Below are 21,677 nucleotides of genomic sequence, written 5' to 3' on the forward strand. Positions count from 1 at the left end.
ATACACTGTATTGCAGATTTCAAAATCAACCTGTTTTAATTCATTTCAACGAGTGGGAGATGGCAGCCATTTTGTTTTGATACTGATAATTCCCACTGGCTTGCCTTTGCAAACATCACATGACCAAACTCATGAAAACATAATGTGCCAAAACTTTAATTTTTTTCCCACAAATGCAAAATTAATCAGAATTAATTGGTTAGTGTTTTGGTTCAATCACCTAGAAAGTAACAATAACATTCTCCATAAACTGTATTATAAAATCACTAACACAGCAAATCTAATAGTGAATTTAGCCTTTTTTCGTATCCGTTCATAAAATACAATTTATATCATAATTTCAAAACATAATTTTAAGTCAGAAAAGATATGTTAATATTAAAATTACCATTAGCGTGAGCAATGTCGAGCCAAGGTTATCTTCAAAGCGCTAACATCTCCATCTCACCACTGTTGTGTGTACTGTAAAGACTGTAAAAGAAATTCACAGATTCTATGAAAGTCAATCTCAGAATGAAGTGATGAATAATTGTGACACCCACTGAGTATCTGTTGGGGATCTTGCCAGTCTGACCGATAGGTGCCTTCAATTCACGTTTACAGTGGGGACAGTGGTATCGAACTGAAAAAGATAAACAATGTAACTTTTTTTTGTACGTTTTGGGAATATTTTAGAGGTACAGTACCTGTTTGCTCCTCTGATGAATTTGATTCAGTTATATCACAGCTGCTCTCAATTTTTTTCAACACCTATAAAGAGAAATAGGTTGTGGGTTCAAGATATTGTTCCCATTTTGACTATTAAAAAATTCATAATAGATCACAACGGTATGTGAAGACAACGTACCGTATTTTCCGCACTATAAGGCACACCTAAAAACCTCCAATTTTCTCAGTGCGCCTTATAATCTGGTGCGCCTTATATATGGACAAAGTTTTAAAATGGGCCATTCATTGACGGTGCGCTTTATAATCCGGTGCGCCTTATAGTGCGGAAAATACGGTAACCGATAATCAAACTCATGACAAAAATTCCGGACTCACGTATCTATCAGCAACAGGATACTCTGTCTTTTATTCACACAGGAAATAAGATTGACCTCATACTGGAGTGTCACATGTCCAGCTCCACTGTTGTTTAATAATAAACTAGAGCAAGCGGAGTGTCAACTCACCGACAGCCGATTCGATGACTACTTACAAAGAAAGAATGACACCTTCAAAAACTGTAATGTGACTTAAATTGTTTTGTTTTCCCATTGCCTTAAAGCTGTGATACTCAAAGTGTTGCGCAAGTACTACTAAATAAAATGTACATTTAAAAAATTTAATCAAATCAAACCTTTTGAGTTTGAAGCTAATTTAATAGCCTGTTTAATTTTTTTGTAATAAACTACAGTACATATTTTTTACTGCACAGTTCATATGTATTTAACTTTTATGTGCAGTGTATTTAATTTTTACAAGCTGTTTATTTAAACATGAATTCAAGTGTGATTTCAATTGACCTATATGTGCAATGCATATTAATGGAATTATTGTTTAAGTACAGGTTTTTTCCCCTTGTACTTTTAAACGCAGTGTTGATTTGGAAACTGCACAGGGAATGTGTATTTATATATACTCTGCCTTATTTATAATGAACACATGTGCCTACTATGCTACTGGGTGGTATTTAGAGCACTAGGGTTTATTTTAAATGACACTTGATGTAAACCATTGCCTCAAAGTATACAACTATCACAATAACTAGCAATATTTTTTACATGTTTGTTTATATTCCAAGCTTGGTTTTGCAAGATGCTTCCTTTTTTTATTTCTGTTTTAGGGATTTCACTTTTGCCATGTTGAGTATGACAATTCTACAGTATTAGAAGTAAATGATAGTAAATTTAAGGACAGTATACTTGCTGCTTGTCTCTAGCCAGCCTTCGATCCAGAGCACTCTGACGTCGTCTCGCCTCCCAATGCATCGCTGACATTTCGACAGCACCTAGAAGACATCTTCCTAATACTCATTCATGTCTAAAACGCTTATCGTGATTCACATAGTAAGTTTTATGTAAGAAGACAACAAAATAGACTATTTACATTATTTATTGTATCTTATCATAAATTACAAATACAGTATATACTCTGTGTGTACTTCATCACCCAATTTTCACTTATGCACTCCAGCACTTAATTTGAACAGATGAACAGAAAATTATGCACAGAATTATTATTGTCTCTAAAATAACTCCCTGAAGAATGTGTGTATTGTAACAACCTAGTAAGACATGTAAGCATTCCTGTGAGAACTCTGCCTACTGTTTCCGGCTTCTCCTTAAGTGACAGACCACATTCCAATGCACCAACTCACTGGTAATTGTAATTTCAAAAGGGTTGCATACCAAGGTATTAGCCCAGTTGTATTTCGAAAGTTATGAAATGAAGAAAGCACGGGAAGGTTGGCATTATATTCCGAACATCACTCAAAGGATCGAATTGAAATACTCTACATTGTAATATAACAGTTTTTTTTATTTATTATAAGAGCGTGTAGATGACAAATAAATAATTGTAAATACTCACCTAGCTTTCCAGTCTGCAAAGCAAGGTGTCACAGCTTCTGCAGGAGATTGGTGGAGTCTGAGATATCCGTGTCGCTTTACCTCACAGTGTGCTGGCAACTTAATGCTCTCTTCGGCTGATTTAGGAGGAGAAAGATAGGGGTGGATAAATCATAGCTGTATCTCACTGGTAATTGTACTAGCCTGCCTTTGTAACTCACTTTTGGCAAGTCTTGTTGGATATTATGTTTCCAAGAGCACCTTGTGGATTTGAGACACCCATTCCCATTTAAATGTTGTCAATGTCTCTTATTGGTTATTTAGGACCCCTGGCATTTATTTGTTTATTCATTTTATTCATTCATGTTTATCTTTGTGTTTCTTTCTTTTCTGTCTGTTTTTCTATCTGTAATTAATCTGTATATTTAAATTATATATGTTGTTTCAAATTGCATTTGTTAAATAAAAGTTTTTTTTTAAATCTGCCGGAAACACCTCAATATGGTCGGATGTTCCGACGATCATAAATGCACCGTAGAATAAAAAAAATATCAAAGAGATGCTCAAATGCAGATACTTATAAATGTAATAAAGTAGTGACGAAGTATATTGGAAATCATTTTTTCCCACCATTGTTATCAATTTCTACACGTGTTTTTTTGCTTTTTGTTTGTGTAAAAACAAAACAATTAAAGAAATAAACAAAAAAGCCTCCACGATGCACATTCTTTTAAATACGGTAGGTGGTGCTATTGCTGTGCTTTTTATTTTTATTTCATATTGCGCTTCAGCTGTCATTTGAAAATATATCTCTTTTACCACATTAAACTGTCTTCCCGTGGTAGAGGCACACACTGATGTTTTATTCCGGCTCAACATTAATTATAGGACCATTCATTCAAAAACAAAAAGTATAACGGACACTGCATCAAATGTTTTATCATTGTGACGAGTACCGTGTGACGTTCATTCCTTTTTGTCCTTTGTCGGCCACCGTGTCCTAGTGACGTCAAAGCTGAGGAGGTGCTTTTTCCCCCAATGCTGAGCGTCTTGGCTTGAGTCTTGGTCTGCTGCTTTGCCCGTCCACATGAAAGCAAGAGCCAGGAAGAATTTCGATTTTGGTTGCATGAAAAACTCAACCTATGGATTGCTACTTTAACTAAAAACTATTGCAACGCCGGCATATTTTGTTGAGGCAGTTTGGGGAAATACTACCAGGTGAGTTTTGCACTTTTGGCAAGTCTGCACGTTAACTGCATTGGCGTCTTTTCTCCACGTCGAAACTTGGACGTTATGTTTTAGTTTGCGGGTAATTTTTATTTGTTCGCCCGTCTAACTCGGCTGCACTTAATATTTATATTCAAGAATTCTTATCTGATTCAACTTCTCGTTCTAAATTAACTTTCCAAATGCATGTTTTATCTGAACCCCGGCGTTTGCATTGAACATAACGAACGTTACAAGCACAAACTCGCGTTTTTGGCAAGCTCTAAGGTTACGGATTGGCTATTTTTAGGACATTTCTTATATTTTTAATTTCCGTTGATGGTCTTACGATCACTTTTATAAATATTTTACTTTGCAAGGACTTAAAAGACTGGCAACCTTTGCAGAAGTAACCAAAGAAATATGATGACAAAAATGCACTACATCGCTGACGTCAGACCAAAACGTCATCAATTTAATATTTTTACAAAAACATACTTTTGGTCAGTTCACACGTCAGGGTGTTTTATTTAAATTATTGACCAATTTGAAATGTTAATAATGGCTTGGTCTCAAGAATTGAACAAATATACCGTTTTGGGTCTCTTAAAAGATTTAAGAGGTACAATATGTAACACATTGACTTTATACCATCTTTTTTTTTTTCTCCAGGCTTCCCTTAACTGAAGCTGCAGCAGTCTACTCTCCTCAGATCTTCCCATCTTTTCCATTTTTGCCCCCTCAAGGAACCAGCAGTGGAAATCTGAGAGTGGATTCTTCCACTTGTCTGGACGGAAACATGGGCAACCAGTTTACCGACATTGCCCCCAACACCACATTCCTCCCCAACCTCCAGTCCTTGCACATTGTCGTGATCGGTTTGGACAACGCAGGGAAAACATCGCTCCTTTACAGACTCAAACTGCAGGAATTTGTTGAGACAATCCCCACCAAAGGCTTCAATATGGAGCGCATTAAAGTGGCCATGGGGAATCTGAAAGCCAACGCATCAACTTTCCAGGTGTGGGATGTTGGTGGTCAGGAGAAATTGAGGCCTCTCTGGAAGTCATACACTCGGAGGACTGACGGTTTAGTATTTGTGGTGGATGCAGCCGAGGCCGAGCGAATGGAAGAAGCAAAAATGGAGCTTCACCGGATCACTCGGTCTGCTGAGAATCAAGGGGTGCCTGTCCTGGTTCTGGCAAACAAACAGGACCTGGATTCAGCCATGACATCATCAGAGGTAATAATTTTTTCATTAAACTGTACTAATGATTATTATTCACCAAACTCTCCCAAAACTAACCCACCTTTGTCATATTGTAGAAACTATTTGTTTTCCTTTTTTCTTTTTTCCCCCCCTCTGAAAGGAAACAGGCATTCTTTCACAATTGGAAACAGATCTCCTGATAATAAAATGTTTCCGACACACGGTCGAAATATGCCAAGAATGAGGAATTACAAATGTTCTTATGAAGTAACTGCTTTTGGGGTGTGGTTTTATCTCATGCAAATAAAGGCACCTGACAAATATGCAAAAAAAAAAAAAAGATCAAGCACCCACTCTTTGAAACCTTTGCGTTTAGAAAAGCACGTTTTCATCAGATTGCCTAAATCATTCATCTCGCTCTTTCAGGTGGAGAAACTTCTCTCCGTCCATGAATTGAGCTCATCCACGCTACACTACACGCAAGGCTGCTCAGCGTTGGACGGTCAAGGCCTGCAGATGGGCTTGGAGAAACTCTACGAGATGATCCTGAAGCGGAAGAAGACACTACGACAAAGCAAGAAGAAGAGATGAGAGGTCGGTGGTTGCTAGCGGTGCTGTGAAGATGATGCGGAGTTCTACAGTGGAAAATTTGGAAATTTTCACTAATTTGGAAAAGGAGACAGTCCGTTTGGTGAGCACCGTGTTGAGGAGTTGATGTTCAATTCAAGCAGAAGGTGATGGATGCACTCCTTGAGGGCTTTTCCTCATCTGGCCGTTCAAGAGATTTGCCGTTTTATAGGAACAGATGGATTTGAACTTGTGCAATATATGATGGACATTCACTGACGCACTCACTCCAATGTTGAAGGATTTGTTACTTTTTTTTTTTTTCCCTATTATTGGGTCATTTTTGTTTATTATTTATGTTGCATGTTGTCACCTAGTTGGGTGTATTTTGTGGGGGGAAAAATACACTTTTGTTTGTTAATGGAGTAAATGTTACTTTTTATTAGAAACTTGAAACTGATCAGTATTTGGAAGTCTGTCCTGACATTTTACTCACTGAGGCGGTGGAACAGAGACTCGAAGTCATGCACGTTAAGTTTTTTTTTTTCTTACACTTTTGGGTGGTTTTCAGGCTTGGTTTAATTTCTTTGCTAAAACTTGTTTTTATAGCTTGTTTTGTACAATGTCGAAAAATGAATAAATTATTGACTGACTGAATTTTTGGACTGAACTTTTTCCACGGAATCAAATAGCTCAGCTTGTTTAAACAGCAAGGCATATTTGGCAATACACTTATAAACCGCCACAGGCGAGAACAACCCTCATGGTCCATTCGGCAGCACGCACGCAATCCTGTAGATGGTAAAGTCACGCCTTGAGAACAAAAGCATGCCAGTATAACGAAAGAGTTGCATCACAAAGGCGATGATGACTCAAAATCCTGCTTGAGCCGCTACTTATCTGCGAAATCAAAAATGGACGACAACGATACCCATCACTACCTCTGTTCTTTCATTTTGGAGCATTCCTACTCATTTCTTCTCTTGAAGCACCAGCCCCGCCCGATCCAAGGAAACAACTGGGTCCTCACTTTGTAACATCATTATGTGAGGAGGTACCACAAACACACTCCCGGTTTCTCAACAGTTGTCCCTGAATCTTGCCTTCTGATTTTGGTGCCTCAAATAAATAATAAAATGTTTCCAGTGCTTTGCGCAATGTATTCAAGTATCAGTCATTGCTGTTTGGTGCATTAAATTAGTTAGTTATATGAAATGCATAATAGTGGCAATGATTTTCAAAGTAGTCTAACAACCTACAGCAAAATGAAACAAAACATGCTTCAGAAGCTCCACTATCACAACATTTTATCAGTGCTTCCGTTTAAAGGGTGTGTTTATTTACAGTAAGCACTCATGACGTGAACTGATGCCCACACACGAAAGGGTATTAAAAATAGAGTGGAAATAGTTCCTGGCACCAAACACAATAAATGTGAAAAATCAACTCAAGGTTTTCTCAAATTGACCATATAAGAGCATGGGTGGCAAACTCAAGGCCCGGGGACTAGATAGGGCCCAGCACATCATTTAGGGTTAGGGTTAGAAATTTTGCATTTTAAGCAAAACATAACAAATTAATGCATTTCAAACCCACTGACACCCTCAAATAAAAACTGGTTTACCCCCAAGAACAAAATCCCGAGAAGCAAATTCAGCAATGTTGTTGAGTGCCATTATCTGTACATTAGTGAGAATAAGCAGCCATTGCATAACACTGCCGTGCGACTTCTTCCAGTCCGGAGCCAGTTTTTGATTTGCATCTCAGGAGAAGAAGGGCTATTCTTTTTGAAAGGGAGGACAGCTGATATGATAGAGGTGTAAAAAAAAGGAGATTTGCGGTATCACCGATCGTCCACCGAGAACAATAGTCTGGTTTTGCTACAATGTGTGTAAATGACCCATTGGAATATTTAACGATCGTTTCACACAACAACAAAAACACCAGTGACACACCCACCAAAACCTAAAATGTTTTTCATTTTCTGAATGATCCCTTTTTGTAACCCAAATATTGTGTCATATTGTCTTGCAGAATGTCTAATCGTTCCATATCGTTTCTTTTAAATCATCATTGGTGCTTTGTCCTGGATGACCTTAGTCACCCCTGACGACTGAGCTCCGAGAATCAATGCCCTTCATCACGATGAAAGGAATGACTCAAGTTGGAGTGAGTTCATTCATTTAAAAAATTAAAAAAGAAATACTGACTGATCAAGCTACAAATCTGATCTTGGTATTCACATTAATCTAATTAATGAGGGTCAAACTAAGGTTTGTTGCAAACCAAGACATCTCATGGCTTGGAAGTGTCCTACTGGTGGAACGGCCCATCCCATCCCCCCATTAGTCAGTAAATCATTGGTCAAATCCTCCAGCGCCCCCTTACTGCTCAGTCAATCCAATTATACTGATTGAAAACTCCCTCCTACTGCGAACCGACTGTCGGAGCAATCAGGATTAGTTAGCAAAACTAAAAGAAAAGCCCACCAAAGACTTAAAGTATGAATTTGTTTTGGTTTTATATAATACACATTTTTAAAAAAATATTCTTCTCAATTAGGATTTTTTTGCACCTCTTGCTTTTCATCTTGAAATGGATTTTTGCCACTTTCAGGCAGACATTTTGGCCCAAGATTGTTTCTTGGGTGCAACTACAGATTGAAGGTATGTTTACACAACAAAAATGTACAAAACACAGCAATGTTTCTATTCCGCATCTATGAAATGTTTTAAATGCAGACTATTCCTGTAAAATTGACAAAGATACTAATTTTCATAGAGATTTGTAAAACAAAAATTCCCAAATTACTGTGGTTAAAATTTAATGACAGTCTGCTTTAATAAATATTAAATAATTTCTGTCATACAATGTTGGGGAGAACATTATTACAATTACTGCTGCTGCTACTTTTGCTTGATATTTTAATATGAGTTGTCTTTTCAATCAATCAAAACAAGTCTGGTTTTCAAATTGGATATGAAAACCAAAACTGACTTCTTTTTTTTTAGTACATATTAATGTAGTGACTGTTTGTTTATCCTCTACTGTTCTGATCTGTACTGATAAGCAAGCTTCTTGTCTTTTATTCACACCCTACATTTTAAAAATAAAATAGAGATAAAATCTCAACTGTCATCATGTCAAGCATGTCAAATATTTCACCAGCTGTGACCCGCTTTAGGTTGCTAATCATACTTTATGTGTGTGTCTAGTATTTCAAGTTTATATTTAGCACAGAAATTTATTTTGCACCTTTAAAAGTACTTTCTAAATTGTTTTCCATGTATTCTGCTCGGAACTTCTGAGAGTAAACAACTCTTACTGTTTGAATAGTCTTGCAAAATGTCCTATAGTCAAGCTCAAATTTAATTGGGTCCGGATTGGATTCAGGGTGCGTCCATTTTAAGAATTGCCTCATTTCCAAGCTCACACTCAACAGTTCTTGCAAGACTCCAAGGTTGTGCTTTGGTGCTGTGATTCTTTGTGGAAAAATTCAAGTCCTAACCACTGCAGATTATGGGTATGCACAATCTTGCGGCTTGTTTGATGACTCGGCCTGTGAGCCAAGCAAAACCAAACTGCCACATCTGCATTTACCAGCTGTGTGTGTGTGTGGGGGGAAATGCTTAGATTAGAAAACACGTGGACAAAGTCAGCTCTGTGTTTCTCGTCTGGAAAACAGCTGTGTGTATCAGGTTTGTGAGTCTGTCAGGTAGGCTGATGATTTGCGTTTCTACTGCTTCCCCGTCTGTGCGTGCATGAGTAGAAGAATTTGAATCCGTTTCAGGAAAATAAACCACATTGACAAGTCATCATTCCGAGAGCCTTGTTGTGTGTGTGTGCGCGTATTTTTGTTTTCCCCATTTTATTTAGACACTATCAAAAAATAAATACTATTAAAAAAATTAAACAAAGTAATATATTTTAAAAAATAAAATTAAAGCAAAAATTAATTTAATTTATTATATATATATATAATTTAAAACCAGTTATTGAAAATTAGGTTTTTCTTTTTTCTTATCAATGTTATTGCACTGTACTGTTTAATTCCAGTCTGAATCACAATTTAGATTTGCACTAAAATATATCTTACTTCTCATGATGTTCCACTACAACGTATTCTTGCGAAATAATCAATGTACAAAATATTGATCCACCTAAAATCAATGAACACATTAGGGGCAATCAACCACATACTAAACAAACCATAGCACAGGATTGAAATCCCTGAGATAATGACAATTTTATCTTCTCCAACATTCACACATTGCATGTTTCTGCTCTCCCTGAGGGACATCCCGTCTCCTAAAAACATTCACACATTCATCACAGCAGACAGTTACTCGCTGCCCTCATTACCTTTGCTGTGTGACCTCTGATAAACCTCAAATCACACACACACACACACACACACACACACACGCATACAATCAAGCCTTTTGACTGTCCTCGAACCCGCCCGTCCCCTCTGAGTCTCACAGGTCATAAAATGAAGGCCCCTGACGCCACCGTTTTATGGTTTACTCACAAAGAAGGTAAAAAGAGGTGATGCCTGCTGTTCTCCTCTCCTGCCCTCTGCTCTGTTCGAATTAGAGCCCTGACATTTAATGAGCTTGCTCACAAACAAGGCTTGACTTTCATTGTGTTGCAGTGATTCTTTTTTTTCATAGGCTTTGCATGACCAAATGTGAGAGAGCAAGAGACTGAGAGAATTACTTCACTCTTATCTGTGGTCAGCATGCAGAGAGAGTAGAGATACCTGGAGCCGCATCATCCCGGCTCCCGGATAAGAATCGGAATTAATCACTCCCAGGTGACCGAGGCCAGACACCCTGGTAAGGAAATCCGTGGGGGGTCATTGAGGTCGAGTCGTTTCTGTAGTGGCCAGCCGGAGCTGTAAAATAAATAATAAACAAAAATCATGTCAAATAGGCCCCAAAAAATCTGCATTTGTGTTTTAAAACTGTAAATGTAGTCAAAGACATGATGAGCAAATATGGAATGCACAAACAGGAGACAGGAAAACAACCAAAACATAAACGAGAAACACAGATCATAACATCTGCCCTCCGGTGCAAAAGGAATTCTTTGTGAATGACTTTCTTTTTTTTTCCTGTGGTGTGTTCTTCCTGTTATCCACAATCCAACTCCTCGTCTTCCTCCTGTCGACAACAATGTTAATAACAGCAATTAGCACAAAGTTAACAAGTGGAGCTAAAAGGCAAATTGTTCAGTCTACAATTACAAAGACATCAGAATTTTTTGTAAATTACACCCCAACTTTTAACTCCATGTGGTCCATCATGAGGGATCGTTTTGAAGACATGGACAACATCTAACATCCCGGAAGAATCCTCCCAGAAGTGAATGACGAATCTTTTGTGACACCAATCCTGGAACTTTTATGACACACTTTACCATCTGTGCTGTCATTTTCTCTCTACCACATCACTCAGCATTTTATTTAATTACTTTTTCAATACTTTTCCTCTGTTTTTGTTTGTTTTTTTGCCTCCCAGTGATGTCATCGCTATTACAGAGGCCCAGCTTAATGATCTGATTTATTTCATCCTCACAGGGAGGAGGTTTTTTTCCTCTTCATTGATTTAAGCCTTTTTTTTTTTTCCCAAAACGCATTCTCCGAGAAAGGGAAAACGGTGACATCATATATTACGATTTTCTCATGGGACACTAATCCACTTCCTAGACCAGGAAATCCTCCTTCCTTCCGTCAATAGGCCTAATGACATTGAAGATAGTATAAGGAGAATGGGAGGGCGAGACAAGCTGACTCCACAGCTTTAAAAAAAAAAAAGCTAATTCAACACACTAAACTGGCTGCTCATTTAACCTGCTAAATACTAAATTGCCTATAACATTACCTCAACAATTTTATGTGTTAATACTATCTATTTTTTGATTCTATTGCACTCCTCTGACAAACTGAGTTGAATTCCATTCAAGTTGCCTTTCAAAGGGATGATATTAAAGATTAAAGTCATATTATGAAAAGAAATTTCAATTTCCAGGATTTATGTTTATTGTCATCCTTACTATCAGAGTATATAATTAGCTTTTAATGGTTATTTGATGGAAATGGGATTAAACATACATTAAATTCCTCATTATCCATATGGCCTGTTGTACAGCTAAAGGGATTTTTTTTTTTTTTTTGGGTGGGGGGGTTAATGAGCTTTGGTTTATGGGCCATGAGATGAAGTGATATCCTCCGGGACCCCTGCTGACACAGATGTGTCCATTTGTGTATATAGTTTGTGTATTTCATTGGAAAGAAGAAATCCCTCTTCCAAAATTGTGCAAAGAAGAAAGCCGTTCATAAAGCAAATCCAGAAAATCACAATGAGAGTTATTATCCTGCAAAAATTGTGTTATATTCACTGTTCCCTTTCTTCACATAATACTGTGTTTCCTTTTTGTTTATTTTTAGAAGAATGTAATTTTCTGGTTTGCTAAATACTGGTTTTGTGCTCCAGCATGACATAAAAGGCAGGGTTACTCAAAGAGCAGGCACAACCCAAAAAAAAAAAAAAAGTAGGATTGGCTTGAGTTTCAACAAAGTCAAACAATCAAATCATTGCACTTTTTCTCCATGAGGAAAAATTGTCACTTTTCACTCGCCAAGGTTTTCAAAAACCTTGAATTTGTACTCTTGTACTTTACTTTTAAGATAGATTTCAAAATACATAAAGGTAGACGCAAGCTCTCGGGTGTATTGAGATGGACAGCATATTTTCACACGTTTGCTTAGCGAGAAATGGATGTGCCAATTTCTGCGTGGGCTTCATGTTGGTGCTTGACATGGGGGGCCACTGAAGAGACATTTCGTATCAAATTGTCTGTTTTTATTTATATAAGAATAAGAATATAAGATGAGGTTTGTGCCTGGTACAACCACCTCATTTGTGATGATTATCATTTTTAGTCGACTCTGTATTTTTGAATCACAGAATTCAGATAGTCAAACTGAACCAGGACACTTGTGAAGAGAAAGAGGAATATTGAGATAGCAAATAGTACGAGGAAGATATTGAATTTAAAAAAATGAAAGATGCATGACAAAATATTTTCTTTTATATCGTCAGTTGTTTTCAGAAAATAGGTCAGCTGCCTCTTCTCATTTTTTTCAACGACTTTAATGAAGGCTGACAGGATGACGATCGGAGTCATTGTGGGGAAATAAATGAACAGTGAGATAGGGCTAGATAAATTTGAAGTGAAGGCGAGAAAAAAAAAGACACACTAGTGAAAGTGTGTGGTTTGTGGGGTAGAAGTGATAGGGGAAAGTGAAACCCACACTTTTTTTTTTTTTTTTGCCTGAGGACTGACTAGCATCCTTATATAACTAGATTGAAATGACACAGTATCTTTATCTCGACAATGGTTCTTAAGATGAAATGCTTTGCAGTGTGTCTGCAAAACATGATACAATCAATCTGATCAAATTTGATACGTAATTGTATTTTTTAATGAATTACAAATCATGTGCACGGTCTTTGAACATTTATTTAAAAGTGATGAACCAGCACATTAGTATGTTTTTATTTTGTGGCGGATTTGCGACTCTGTTAATCCATTACACACCACACACCTTTCTAAACATCGTCACAATTCAATTAATTTTTTTAGAGATTAAATATGTCCAATTTTGCTGTTACTGCCCACACAGCCTGATAAATACCTGATAAACATACATTCCGTCCCCCCTTAGCTTTTTTTTCCCATGGTAACCCTCACACCAGGCCCCTTAGGTCCATCATGACAAGCCGACCTTAAATTCCTCTTCCAGGTGGCAGCGAACATTCTGCCGTTCGTGTCACTTGTTGACACCATCATCTGCATGACATTTTGAGTCATCACTCTGACTCGGCCTTAAGATGCAACTGCTTACTGTATAAGCATCTGATGAGTTGGATTAAGAAAAATAGAAGTGCAGTACATCTTAGTCACAAATGCATTTGAATCAATTGTAAATTTGACCAACAATTAAAAAGTCAATTTAAATAAAAGTCAGCATATCAAGGATTTTTGACTCAATAGCAGTCTCTAGTGGCTCTGAAGGAAATTGCATGGGCCACTCTGGGGCTGTTAGTGGCTGTGTTAAGAAAAGCTAATCTGACATTTGTGGATGGTGTTGGCATTATTCATTAGGGCTGAGTATTAATTTGGATTTAGAAAATTGATTCGATTTGATTCACAAGGGCCCAATTTGATTCACTTCACGATTCGATTTACAATTCAATTGACTTTTAATTCCATTATATCACGCACCAATGTTTTACTTTGGTAAGACCTTCTCAGAAGAAGTAAAACAAAATGTAGTTAAAACACGAATATGTATATTAAAAACCCAAAGCAGTTACATTAAAAGTGAACTTTTTATTTAACATGACCTGACTAAAACACAAAGGCAAGAAATCAAACCACAAGGCAAGCTGTTTGGCTTCCATTGTTTTTCAAAAAGTGCTCATTGTGGAGATATGAAGACTCCACCCAATGCCAGTAACATATAAAATAATTTATAACAACTACTGCAAAGCTCTGAAAGGTATCAAAGTGTCCCGTGAAAGAAAAAAAACTGCATTTTTTTTTCCCAATAAGGCAGCTGCAGTTATATTGGAAAGAGAGGTAAAATACAAAATGAATTGGACCTGTGTCGTGAATTTAAAACAAGAAAGGAAGGAAGTTTAAACAGAGAGGGAAACAAAGCTGTTGTACTGCTGGATGTTTCTCTTTAAGATGTCGGAGCAGGGGCCAAGGACTCTTTCAAAGCGTGGCCGATCCAATTTGACACACTTGAGGGGTCCGCATGCAACAACAGTTGCGGCACGAGGCCGGTTCATCAGTAGGGCAATCTCTCCTGAAAAAAAAGATGGACACAATTTAACACTGCAAAGCAAAATGTTTCAAAATATTGTAAACCCAGTCAAAGTATTTTTTATTCTAATTTCAAATACTACTAGATTCTTCTGCTTGACTAGAACTTACCAAAGTAATCTGACGGTCCAAGTCTTCCAACTTCCACAAACTCCTGATCTTCGGATCGCCTCTGCAGCACTGCTGCTGTCCCCTAACGGCAAATAAAAGATGACGTGAACTGCGTTTCAAATAAATGCAATGTGGAAATGCTTGACATATCCAACAATAGGTGGATGCTATCATCTAAACATCAATCTATAAATGAATCATTGAGGTTTACCTCCAAGATGATGAAAAACTCATCACCAGGCTCTCCTTGCACAACAATTTTTTGGTCATCTTCAAATTGCACTGTCTCCAAGGCGTCGGCCACAGTCAGACGCTCCCATTTTTCCAAAGACTCTGTTAAGATGGTAAGGAAATATGAACCATACACCAAAAAAAAAAAATCTCTATACTCACCATTTTTTACAATTCAAAATAAACATTTAAACTCACCTAAAATTGAAACTTTGCTGAGGAACTCCTCATACATCTTTCGCTTTCTTAAAGTGCTTCCCTATAATTCAAATCCAATAAATTAATATGTAATGTATGTATGCAGATATGCTTGTATATGATGTATACATATATTTAACTCTCATCACTCTCTCAATGTATTTTTTTATGATTATCATCCATAAAAAAGCGCCGCTTACCATGAGTATTCTCCTGTAACTGTCTCTGTCAATTCCCCATAGCTTGACATCGGACCTAGCACGAACAGAAGCTGCTCGAGGTGTCCCATAAATCAGAGCGAGCTCACCAAAACTGCCACCCTCGCTAATGCTGGTCACCCACTCATTGTTCACATACACCTACAAGGAGATACAAAAGAGCTTGCAGTCACCATTTCAATCAGATGAAAATGATCGGGCTCAATTTCCGATCATCCTTACTTACATCCATTTCTCCCTGGTCGATAACATAGAAGTTATCTCCTTCATCGCCTGAAACAGAGAGAGTTTATAAGGTTTTGTGTGACATAAAAAGTAGACCAAACTTCAGATCACCTTGAATGATGACTGTTTCTCCACCAATGTAGTTGACAGAAAACATGGCATCAAAAATATCACTGTAAGAACAAAAGGAATTATTTGATGAGCAAGAAATGTTTATCAAAGCTTAAATGTGTGATACCTTCTCTCATTGCTGTCTAAGTGGGCAAAGAGGATGTTCTTCTCCATGGCTTTGCCCAGAGCTGCCATTGTCTTGTAGTCTTTTGGAATAACCTAAGAAAGACAGAAAGCAGAGCGTGACAAGTCACTTAAAAATCTATCATCGCGAATATGAACCTGCTAGCTATGCTAAGGCTATATAATATCTAAAAGATTGCCCTGACCTTTCTGACATAGGAAGCAGCATCTTCCTCCGTGTACACCTCAGCACTGATGGCTCCTCTCCTGCTCCTTCCCCTCAACAGAGGATTCATAGGTGGTGAAACCTCATCTTCACGTGAGTCCATGGACTTCTGCTGTAACACCATCTGCTGGACCTCTTCCTGTGTGTCAGTATATTCATTTGCATGACAATTCTCCTAAATAGAAATATTGTTGAATACATAAATGGACATAGCTGTAATCTAGATTTTCAGTCATATTTCTATTTTAAATATAAATATTTGGTAAGGTGACTTAGATGTCAATCTCATACTGGATGTTTAGTCAACAGAGTGTGAAAAAAAACCACAAATCACAATTGGTTAATACTCTCCAGCAATCCTGACTAATATTAGATACAATTATATTTTCAACTTTATTGCCACACTGCTCTCTTTCACTGATGTGTGCCCACAATGGCAACAATGTGACCATTGCTACTCAATACTGTAATGCAACATTTTTCATTTATCATGCATGGTACGATATGGCACGGTCCTACTGACTGAATCATGAAGCCACTTGTATTATATCAGAGGTTTTGTGTAAGAAACAACCTTCTCCAGTCTTGCAAAGAGGTCCCTGAGGAATGCCATGGGTCGTTCGGGCCGGGCTGTGCACAGCTGGACAATGCAGTCTTTGAGCACCTGCTGAATGTTGTGCTTTTGAACATAGATCTCACATTCTCGTAGCTTACGCTCATCCTCATTGTTTGTACTACATGAAGCCATTTTGGGATCTGTAGGAGACAGAAATTGTGAATTAGAGGTAGTAGAAAGGACTCGCTTATAAGAACTCAGTTGCAATTCTTGTGTTAATAATAATAAACTGCAGTGTGGCAGGAAGGGAAAAACAATCTGTCTCTAACGCTGGTTGACTTTTGTTTTAAGTTTAAAACTAATTTTCTTAGAGGAATTAATGCAAATAGAAATAAGTGTTGAGGGGAACACTTATATAGCCTTTATTATTTAACATTTATAACCTTTATTAGGTGTACAGGAAGGGTTTGACGTATTCTTTAACATTTACACTAACTGCCTTAAAAAAAAAATTAAGGAATTTAGGTAAATATTATTTATGGACAGACAGTGTGCAGTCAAATGAGTAACAGTGGTGTGTTTTCCCAATATAGTCAAAATTTCCCAATTTCCTTCATCGTTCTATGGCCGTGTTTGACTAACAAAGACTAATGGGAGAAGTATTTCCATCCATTGATGCTAGTATTAAATATATATTTAAATACTGCTATTATTGCAAACTACAACTGTTTCTATTTTATTTAAACAGTTTTGACAAAGAACCCGTTAAATGGTGTAATAATTACTACTTAATACTATAACTTAATTAGATCAAGTATGCAAAACACTTAAGCTGATTTTCGAGAAAAATGCAATTAAGTTTAAAAGTCAAAGCGCTCTCTGTTAGTAATGAAAAGCCAGTCTATGTGGTAATAACGCAACTAATTCGTAATTAACATGTAATATGGCAAATAAAGTTTTTAACGATACAAGCTAACGCCAAAACGACAGGAATGCTGACCGCAAACATCTTTAATAGTCACACATTGAATTCCAAAACATTAACACGTTGCAGCTAAAAATGCAAACTTGACAAAAGTCTTCTTCTTACCAAGTCGTGTCCGTGTTTGTTTTCGTTCGAGTCGTCGTGAACTACTTCCGCTAGCACGGTTATACGCTAACTTCCTGTTTTTCGAAAAGTACTGTGCATCTTTTGTGTTATGTGCTCGGTTACATAACGCGAGCCGTCGTGCTCCGTCTGCTGCAGTATTCATCAGAAATATATATATATTTTAAATCGATGGAAATCTAATCAAATATATTAGCCTGTTATTACTTTGCATTATTTATCGATTTATTTATTTTCACACTAACTCTCTCCCACGTTTGTAAAAACTGGTAGATTGTGCATTTTGGACTTGGACGACCTTAAGTGGCACTTAATTGACTTAATGAACTTTATTAACTGCCCCCACCCCCAATTACAATGCATATTTGGCATCTATATAGACCTGTAAATTAATTTAATACCACCGTTATTATGGAATCAATTTTACAAAATAATCTACAAACAAATATAACTATAGGCATTATATTACAGAACGCATTTTGTTTATTAGAGGATAAATTCCATTATTACTGAAGCAAGAACATTGTATCATATTTTGGGTTGTAATAAATGAGACTTTTTTTTTATCTGAGGTTTCAACTTTTTTTTTTTTTACCCCATTGGTAGAATTTATGCAGCCAAATAACATAAAGCTAATCATAAAAACAAAATCTTAAATTGCCAAATAAATAAACATGTCCCCCTCACACACATCTGAAATAATAATTACACTACTTTATAATATATGTTGTTCCGTCCATTTGAGAAACTCAACACTGTCACTCAGACACACCTACTTTTCTTTCACTCCCTTCAGTAATAACACAATGACTTCCTTGTAGTACGACTGCACAGCTTCATTCGTGTCGACTGGCCAGAGTCCACGAATACACAGCTCATCTGAATTCCACAAAAGGTAACTCGTTATTATAATGTTTTGTCATATCCACTCGGCTAATTCAATATTTTCTATTAAACCCATAAAGCTGGGGAATGGGGGTGATGCATTTAGCAATCTACCTGGAGCTTGTGACTATGTTTGCTAAAAATCCTTAATAGTAGCATTTTAAATAACAAACCAAGTAATAAAAATCCAAGTTTTCTTGTCTGGATGAGGTCATATAGTAGGTAGCAAAGCAGGCAACGTAGAATTGTGTTTGCACAGTATGCACCACTCCCAAAAAGGTGTGTATTATATTTTGAAATAATTATTCACGAGAAGCCAGACAAGTCCATCCGGAGAGGACTAAATGTCTGAGTGTCAACCAAAAATAAGTGAAATTAAAATGTGGTGCTAACTAAGAGTGTGAAAAACATTTAATGTATGATACTGCGCATTTTTTTTACTCTTTCTTCCCTGATCGCAGATCAGCCGCATTCCAAAAGCTTCTCCCATCTTTGTTCAGACATGTCACGCTACAGTTTTGGTCTGGAGCCACTTTCTTGCCACACCTGGAATAAAAACAAGACACGTAGGTCAAACACAGCCAACCACTTTTTTATAGTCAAGTTTATTTCAAAATTGGGCTTGTCCACAAATGCTTTAAACTGCAGATGCATTTCCTCTATCCCATAATTGCATTAATACTGCCAGTAGAATTACTAGGATCAAATTACCAAAATAGTAAATGGACTAAAGAGCTTCACTGATGGGAACACTGTTGAGCACTTATGTTGTTTTGCACACAGAGTATATATATATATGATATATTTCTTTCCATATAGAAATTGCAGTAAGCCCCAACAACAATGTGGTGAACATTTATGAAAAGAAAGGTGCAGACTGGGTCAAGATCCACGAACTTAATGAGCACAGTGGACGTATCACAGGTACAGAAGCTTGAGGCAAGGGTGTCTTCAACTTCAAACTACATTTTGTTCCTGTATTTTAATTTGATTTATTACCTCTCCTGTGTCATTTAATGATGTTCCCAGGCATTGACTGGGCCCCTGAGTCCAATCGTATCGTCACTTGCGCTTCTGACCGCAACGCCTACGTGTGGACTCTCAAAGATGGCTCGTGGAAGCCCACTTTGGTTCTCGTACGGATCAACCGTGCAGCCACCTGCGTCAAGTGGTCACCTCTGGAGAACAAGTTTGCCTTGGGCAGTGGAGCTCGACTCATCTCTGTCTGCTACTTTGAGAAGGAAAATGATTGGTAAAAGCAAAATGGAGGCCAACTTTGATGAGTTTTCAGAGGAAAATCTCAAATTGAATAAATGCTACATTCTAGTTTTAAAATAGCCCTTTTATAGTTTGATATTATGATAATGCTTTTTTGCATTTCATCACCAACAGGTGGCTGAGTAAGCACATCAAAAAGCCCATTCGCTCCACCATTCTGAGCCTGGATTGGCATCCCAATAATATTCTTCTGGCAGCTGGATCTGCAGACTTCCACTGCAGGTATGTCTAATCCCATAATGAACTCTGGTTAGCTGGCGACCAGTCCAGGGTGTACCCAAAGACTGCTGGAAAAGTCTGAGAGTGAACTTGTCATTTTTAGGATTTTCTCAGCCTACATAAAGGACATTGAGGATAAACCTGGACCCACCGCTTGGGGAGCCAAAATGCCTTTTGGGGAGTTGATGTTTGAGAATAAGGACTGTGGAGGCTGGGTGCACAGTGTTTCCTTCTCACCTAGTGGAGACCAGTTGGCTTGGGTGTCCCACAACAGCAGCATCAGTGTGGCTGACGCTGCCCGTGGAAAAGAGTAAGTACTACTGAAATAAGACACATCATCCATACATGAAGCAACTAATGATATTTACTTATATCCCTAAAAAAAATGTTAACCTGTGGTATGTTTGTGCTATTCTAGTGATGGCCACCTGATGGCAGTAATGCGCTTAAAATAGTAATAATGCATGTAAACAGAAATTGATAGAACCATGTTAATTACAACTGTTGTACAACAGTAATAAATATCGTGTATAATATATTTGCACAATGTATTGCAGTTTTGATTAGACATAATTTACTTTATTACATCATTGTTATTTGCAATGGGAAAACATGATGGGAATATCAAAACTTAAAGCTATTCTATGTATACCTTTGTTGACATATTTGTTGATTGCTTTTGTTTGTTCAGGACAACCCAGATGAGCATTGACAGTCTTCCACTGCTGAGCATCCTATATGTCACCCCCACTGAGATTGTTGCCGCGGTAATTATTGACCTGCCATGTACACATTAATATGTGCATGTCTGTGTTTGTTGCACCCTTTGACCAAAAGCTGGTTGATAAGGGAACAATGGATTTACATGCACAGATTTGCACATTAAGTGCAAAAAGTGCTGCCTCAACAAAAGCTTTTATCATCTATACTGGTGTCAGGCACTCATTAATATTCCGCAAAGATGGCTCAGCTTCTGCAAATAGAAGCTGAATGCCTCGGTCAACCCCCAAGCTCCTCCCCTATTGTTGTCATGGCAACAAAATGGTATTTTTAACACTTATTTATGTCTCTCAGGGGCATGACTGTTGTCCCTACCAGTACACCTATAAGGGACCAGGCTCTCTGGGATTTGTAAAGAAGCTGGACATTCCCAAGCAATCTTCCAGAGGTGGCTTTTCAGCCAGGCAGCACTTTCAGAACCTGGATAAGAGGGCCACCAAGGAGGACAGAAACGATTTGGGCACCCTTCACCAGAACAGCATCACGTGAGAAATGCTATACTTTTCACTTCTCTAACATTAAATAACCAATAAACTATTTGGATTTGACATGTCCTCATGAATACAATCACAATCTTTTGCATGTTTCTCTTTTGTCCTGTAGGCAGTTGTGTGTTGTTAAGAGAACAACTAATGTGGAGAAGTACAGCAGTGTGGGACTCGATGGAGCCATGGTTATATGGGATTTTAAGGTAAAGTATTTGTGGTAAAATAAAAGATATATTATTGACCTGGCATGTCAAGTGTGTTTGAATGCATTGAATGTATTTTTGTTCGCAGCAATGATCCAAAGCTGCTGGTCATCGGCCTGGTTTCACCAATCAAGACTTCTCTACTGATGACTACTGTGCCTACAAATAACTACAATAGAAGTCAAATACTGTACAGTTATTGTGATTATTGGAAAAAACTGTCAGTGTCCACCGTATCATTATAATTTGTCAATAAAATGCTTTTAAAATAAGTGGATATCCTG

At 37.5% G+C, this 21,677-nt stretch overlaps 3 protein-coding genes and 1 long non-coding RNA gene across 7 annotated transcripts; 2 read left to right on the forward strand and 2 right to left on the reverse strand.

Annotated features, from left to right (window-relative positions):
* Nucleotides 1–140: 140 nt before the first annotated feature.
* On the reverse strand, nt 141–3,645 carry LOC148384194 (uncharacterized). Of its 3 annotated transcripts, none has more exons than XR_015853363.1 (6): nt 3,509–3,645; nt 2,575–2,689; nt 1,908–1,993; nt 687–750; nt 543–622; nt 141–471 (listed from the first exon to the last, which is right to left on the reverse strand). It is a non-coding gene; the product is annotated as an uncharacterized LOC148384194 (long non-coding RNA). The 3 variants fall into 3 exon arrangements; XR_015853361.1 differs by lacking the exon at nt 3,509–3,645 and adding an exon at nt 2,774–3,064; XR_015853362.1 differs by lacking the exon at nt 3,509–3,645 and having other exon boundaries at nt 2,575–2,747.
* On the forward strand, nt 3,591–6,192 carry LOC148384195 (ADP-ribosylation factor-like protein 4D). Its single transcript, XM_088357801.1, has 3 exons — nt 3,591–3,770; nt 4,431–5,001; nt 5,395–6,192. Exons 2-3 carry the CDS (start codon nt 4,558–4,560, stop codon nt 5,557–5,559), a joined length of 609 nt encoding a protein of 202 aa, XP_088213927.1. The 5' UTR covers nt 3,591–3,770; nt 4,431–4,557; the 3' UTR covers nt 5,560–6,192.
* A 7,723-nt stretch (nt 6,193–13,915) lies between these two features.
* prkar1aa (protein kinase, cAMP-dependent, regulatory, type I, alpha (tissue specific extinguisher 1) a) lies at nt 13,916–17,674 on the reverse strand. The gene is made up of 11 exons (XM_088357272.1): nt 17,523–17,674; nt 16,451–16,632; nt 15,857–16,015; nt 15,655–15,746; nt 15,528–15,589; nt 15,418–15,464; nt 15,174–15,332; nt 14,974–15,034; nt 14,756–14,877; nt 14,545–14,626; nt 13,916–14,416 (listed from the first exon to the last, which is right to left on the reverse strand). The coding sequence occupies exons 2-11, from the start codon at nt 16,622–16,624 to the stop codon at nt 14,244–14,246; spliced, it is 1,131 nt and encodes a 376-aa protein (XP_088213398.1). The 5' UTR covers nt 16,625–16,632; nt 17,523–17,674; the 3' UTR covers nt 13,916–14,243.
* Nucleotides 17,675–18,277: 603 nt separating this feature from the next.
* LOC148384197 (actin-related protein 2/3 complex subunit 1A-A) lies at nt 18,278–21,665 on the forward strand. Of its 2 annotated transcripts, XR_015853310.1 has the most exons (11): nt 18,278–18,435; nt 18,887–18,991; nt 19,245–19,349; nt 19,455–19,677; nt 19,818–19,925; nt 20,026–20,232; nt 20,614–20,689; nt 20,997–21,187; nt 21,306–21,393; nt 21,482–21,545; nt 21,579–21,665. XR_015853310.1 is itself a non-coding variant. In XM_088357273.1 (10 exons), exons 2-10 carry the CDS (start codon nt 18,928–18,930, stop codon nt 21,485–21,487), a joined length of 1,068 nt encoding a protein of 355 aa, XP_088213399.1. In that variant the 5' UTR covers nt 18,278–18,435; nt 18,887–18,927; the 3' UTR covers nt 21,488–21,665. The 2 variants fall into 2 exon arrangements, 1 of the variants encoding a protein (XP_088213399.1); XM_088357273.1 differs by having other exon boundaries at nt 21,482–21,665.
* The last annotated feature ends 12 nt before the right edge of the window (nt 21,666–21,677 follow it).

Source organism: Syngnathus floridae, chromosome 17 (genome assembly GCF_059516105.1).
Source record: "Syngnathus floridae isolate MCC-2025c chromosome 17, RoL_Sflo_1.0, whole genome shotgun sequence".
Lineage (NCBI taxonomy): Eukaryota > Metazoa > Chordata > Actinopteri > Syngnathiformes > Syngnathidae > Syngnathus > Syngnathus floridae.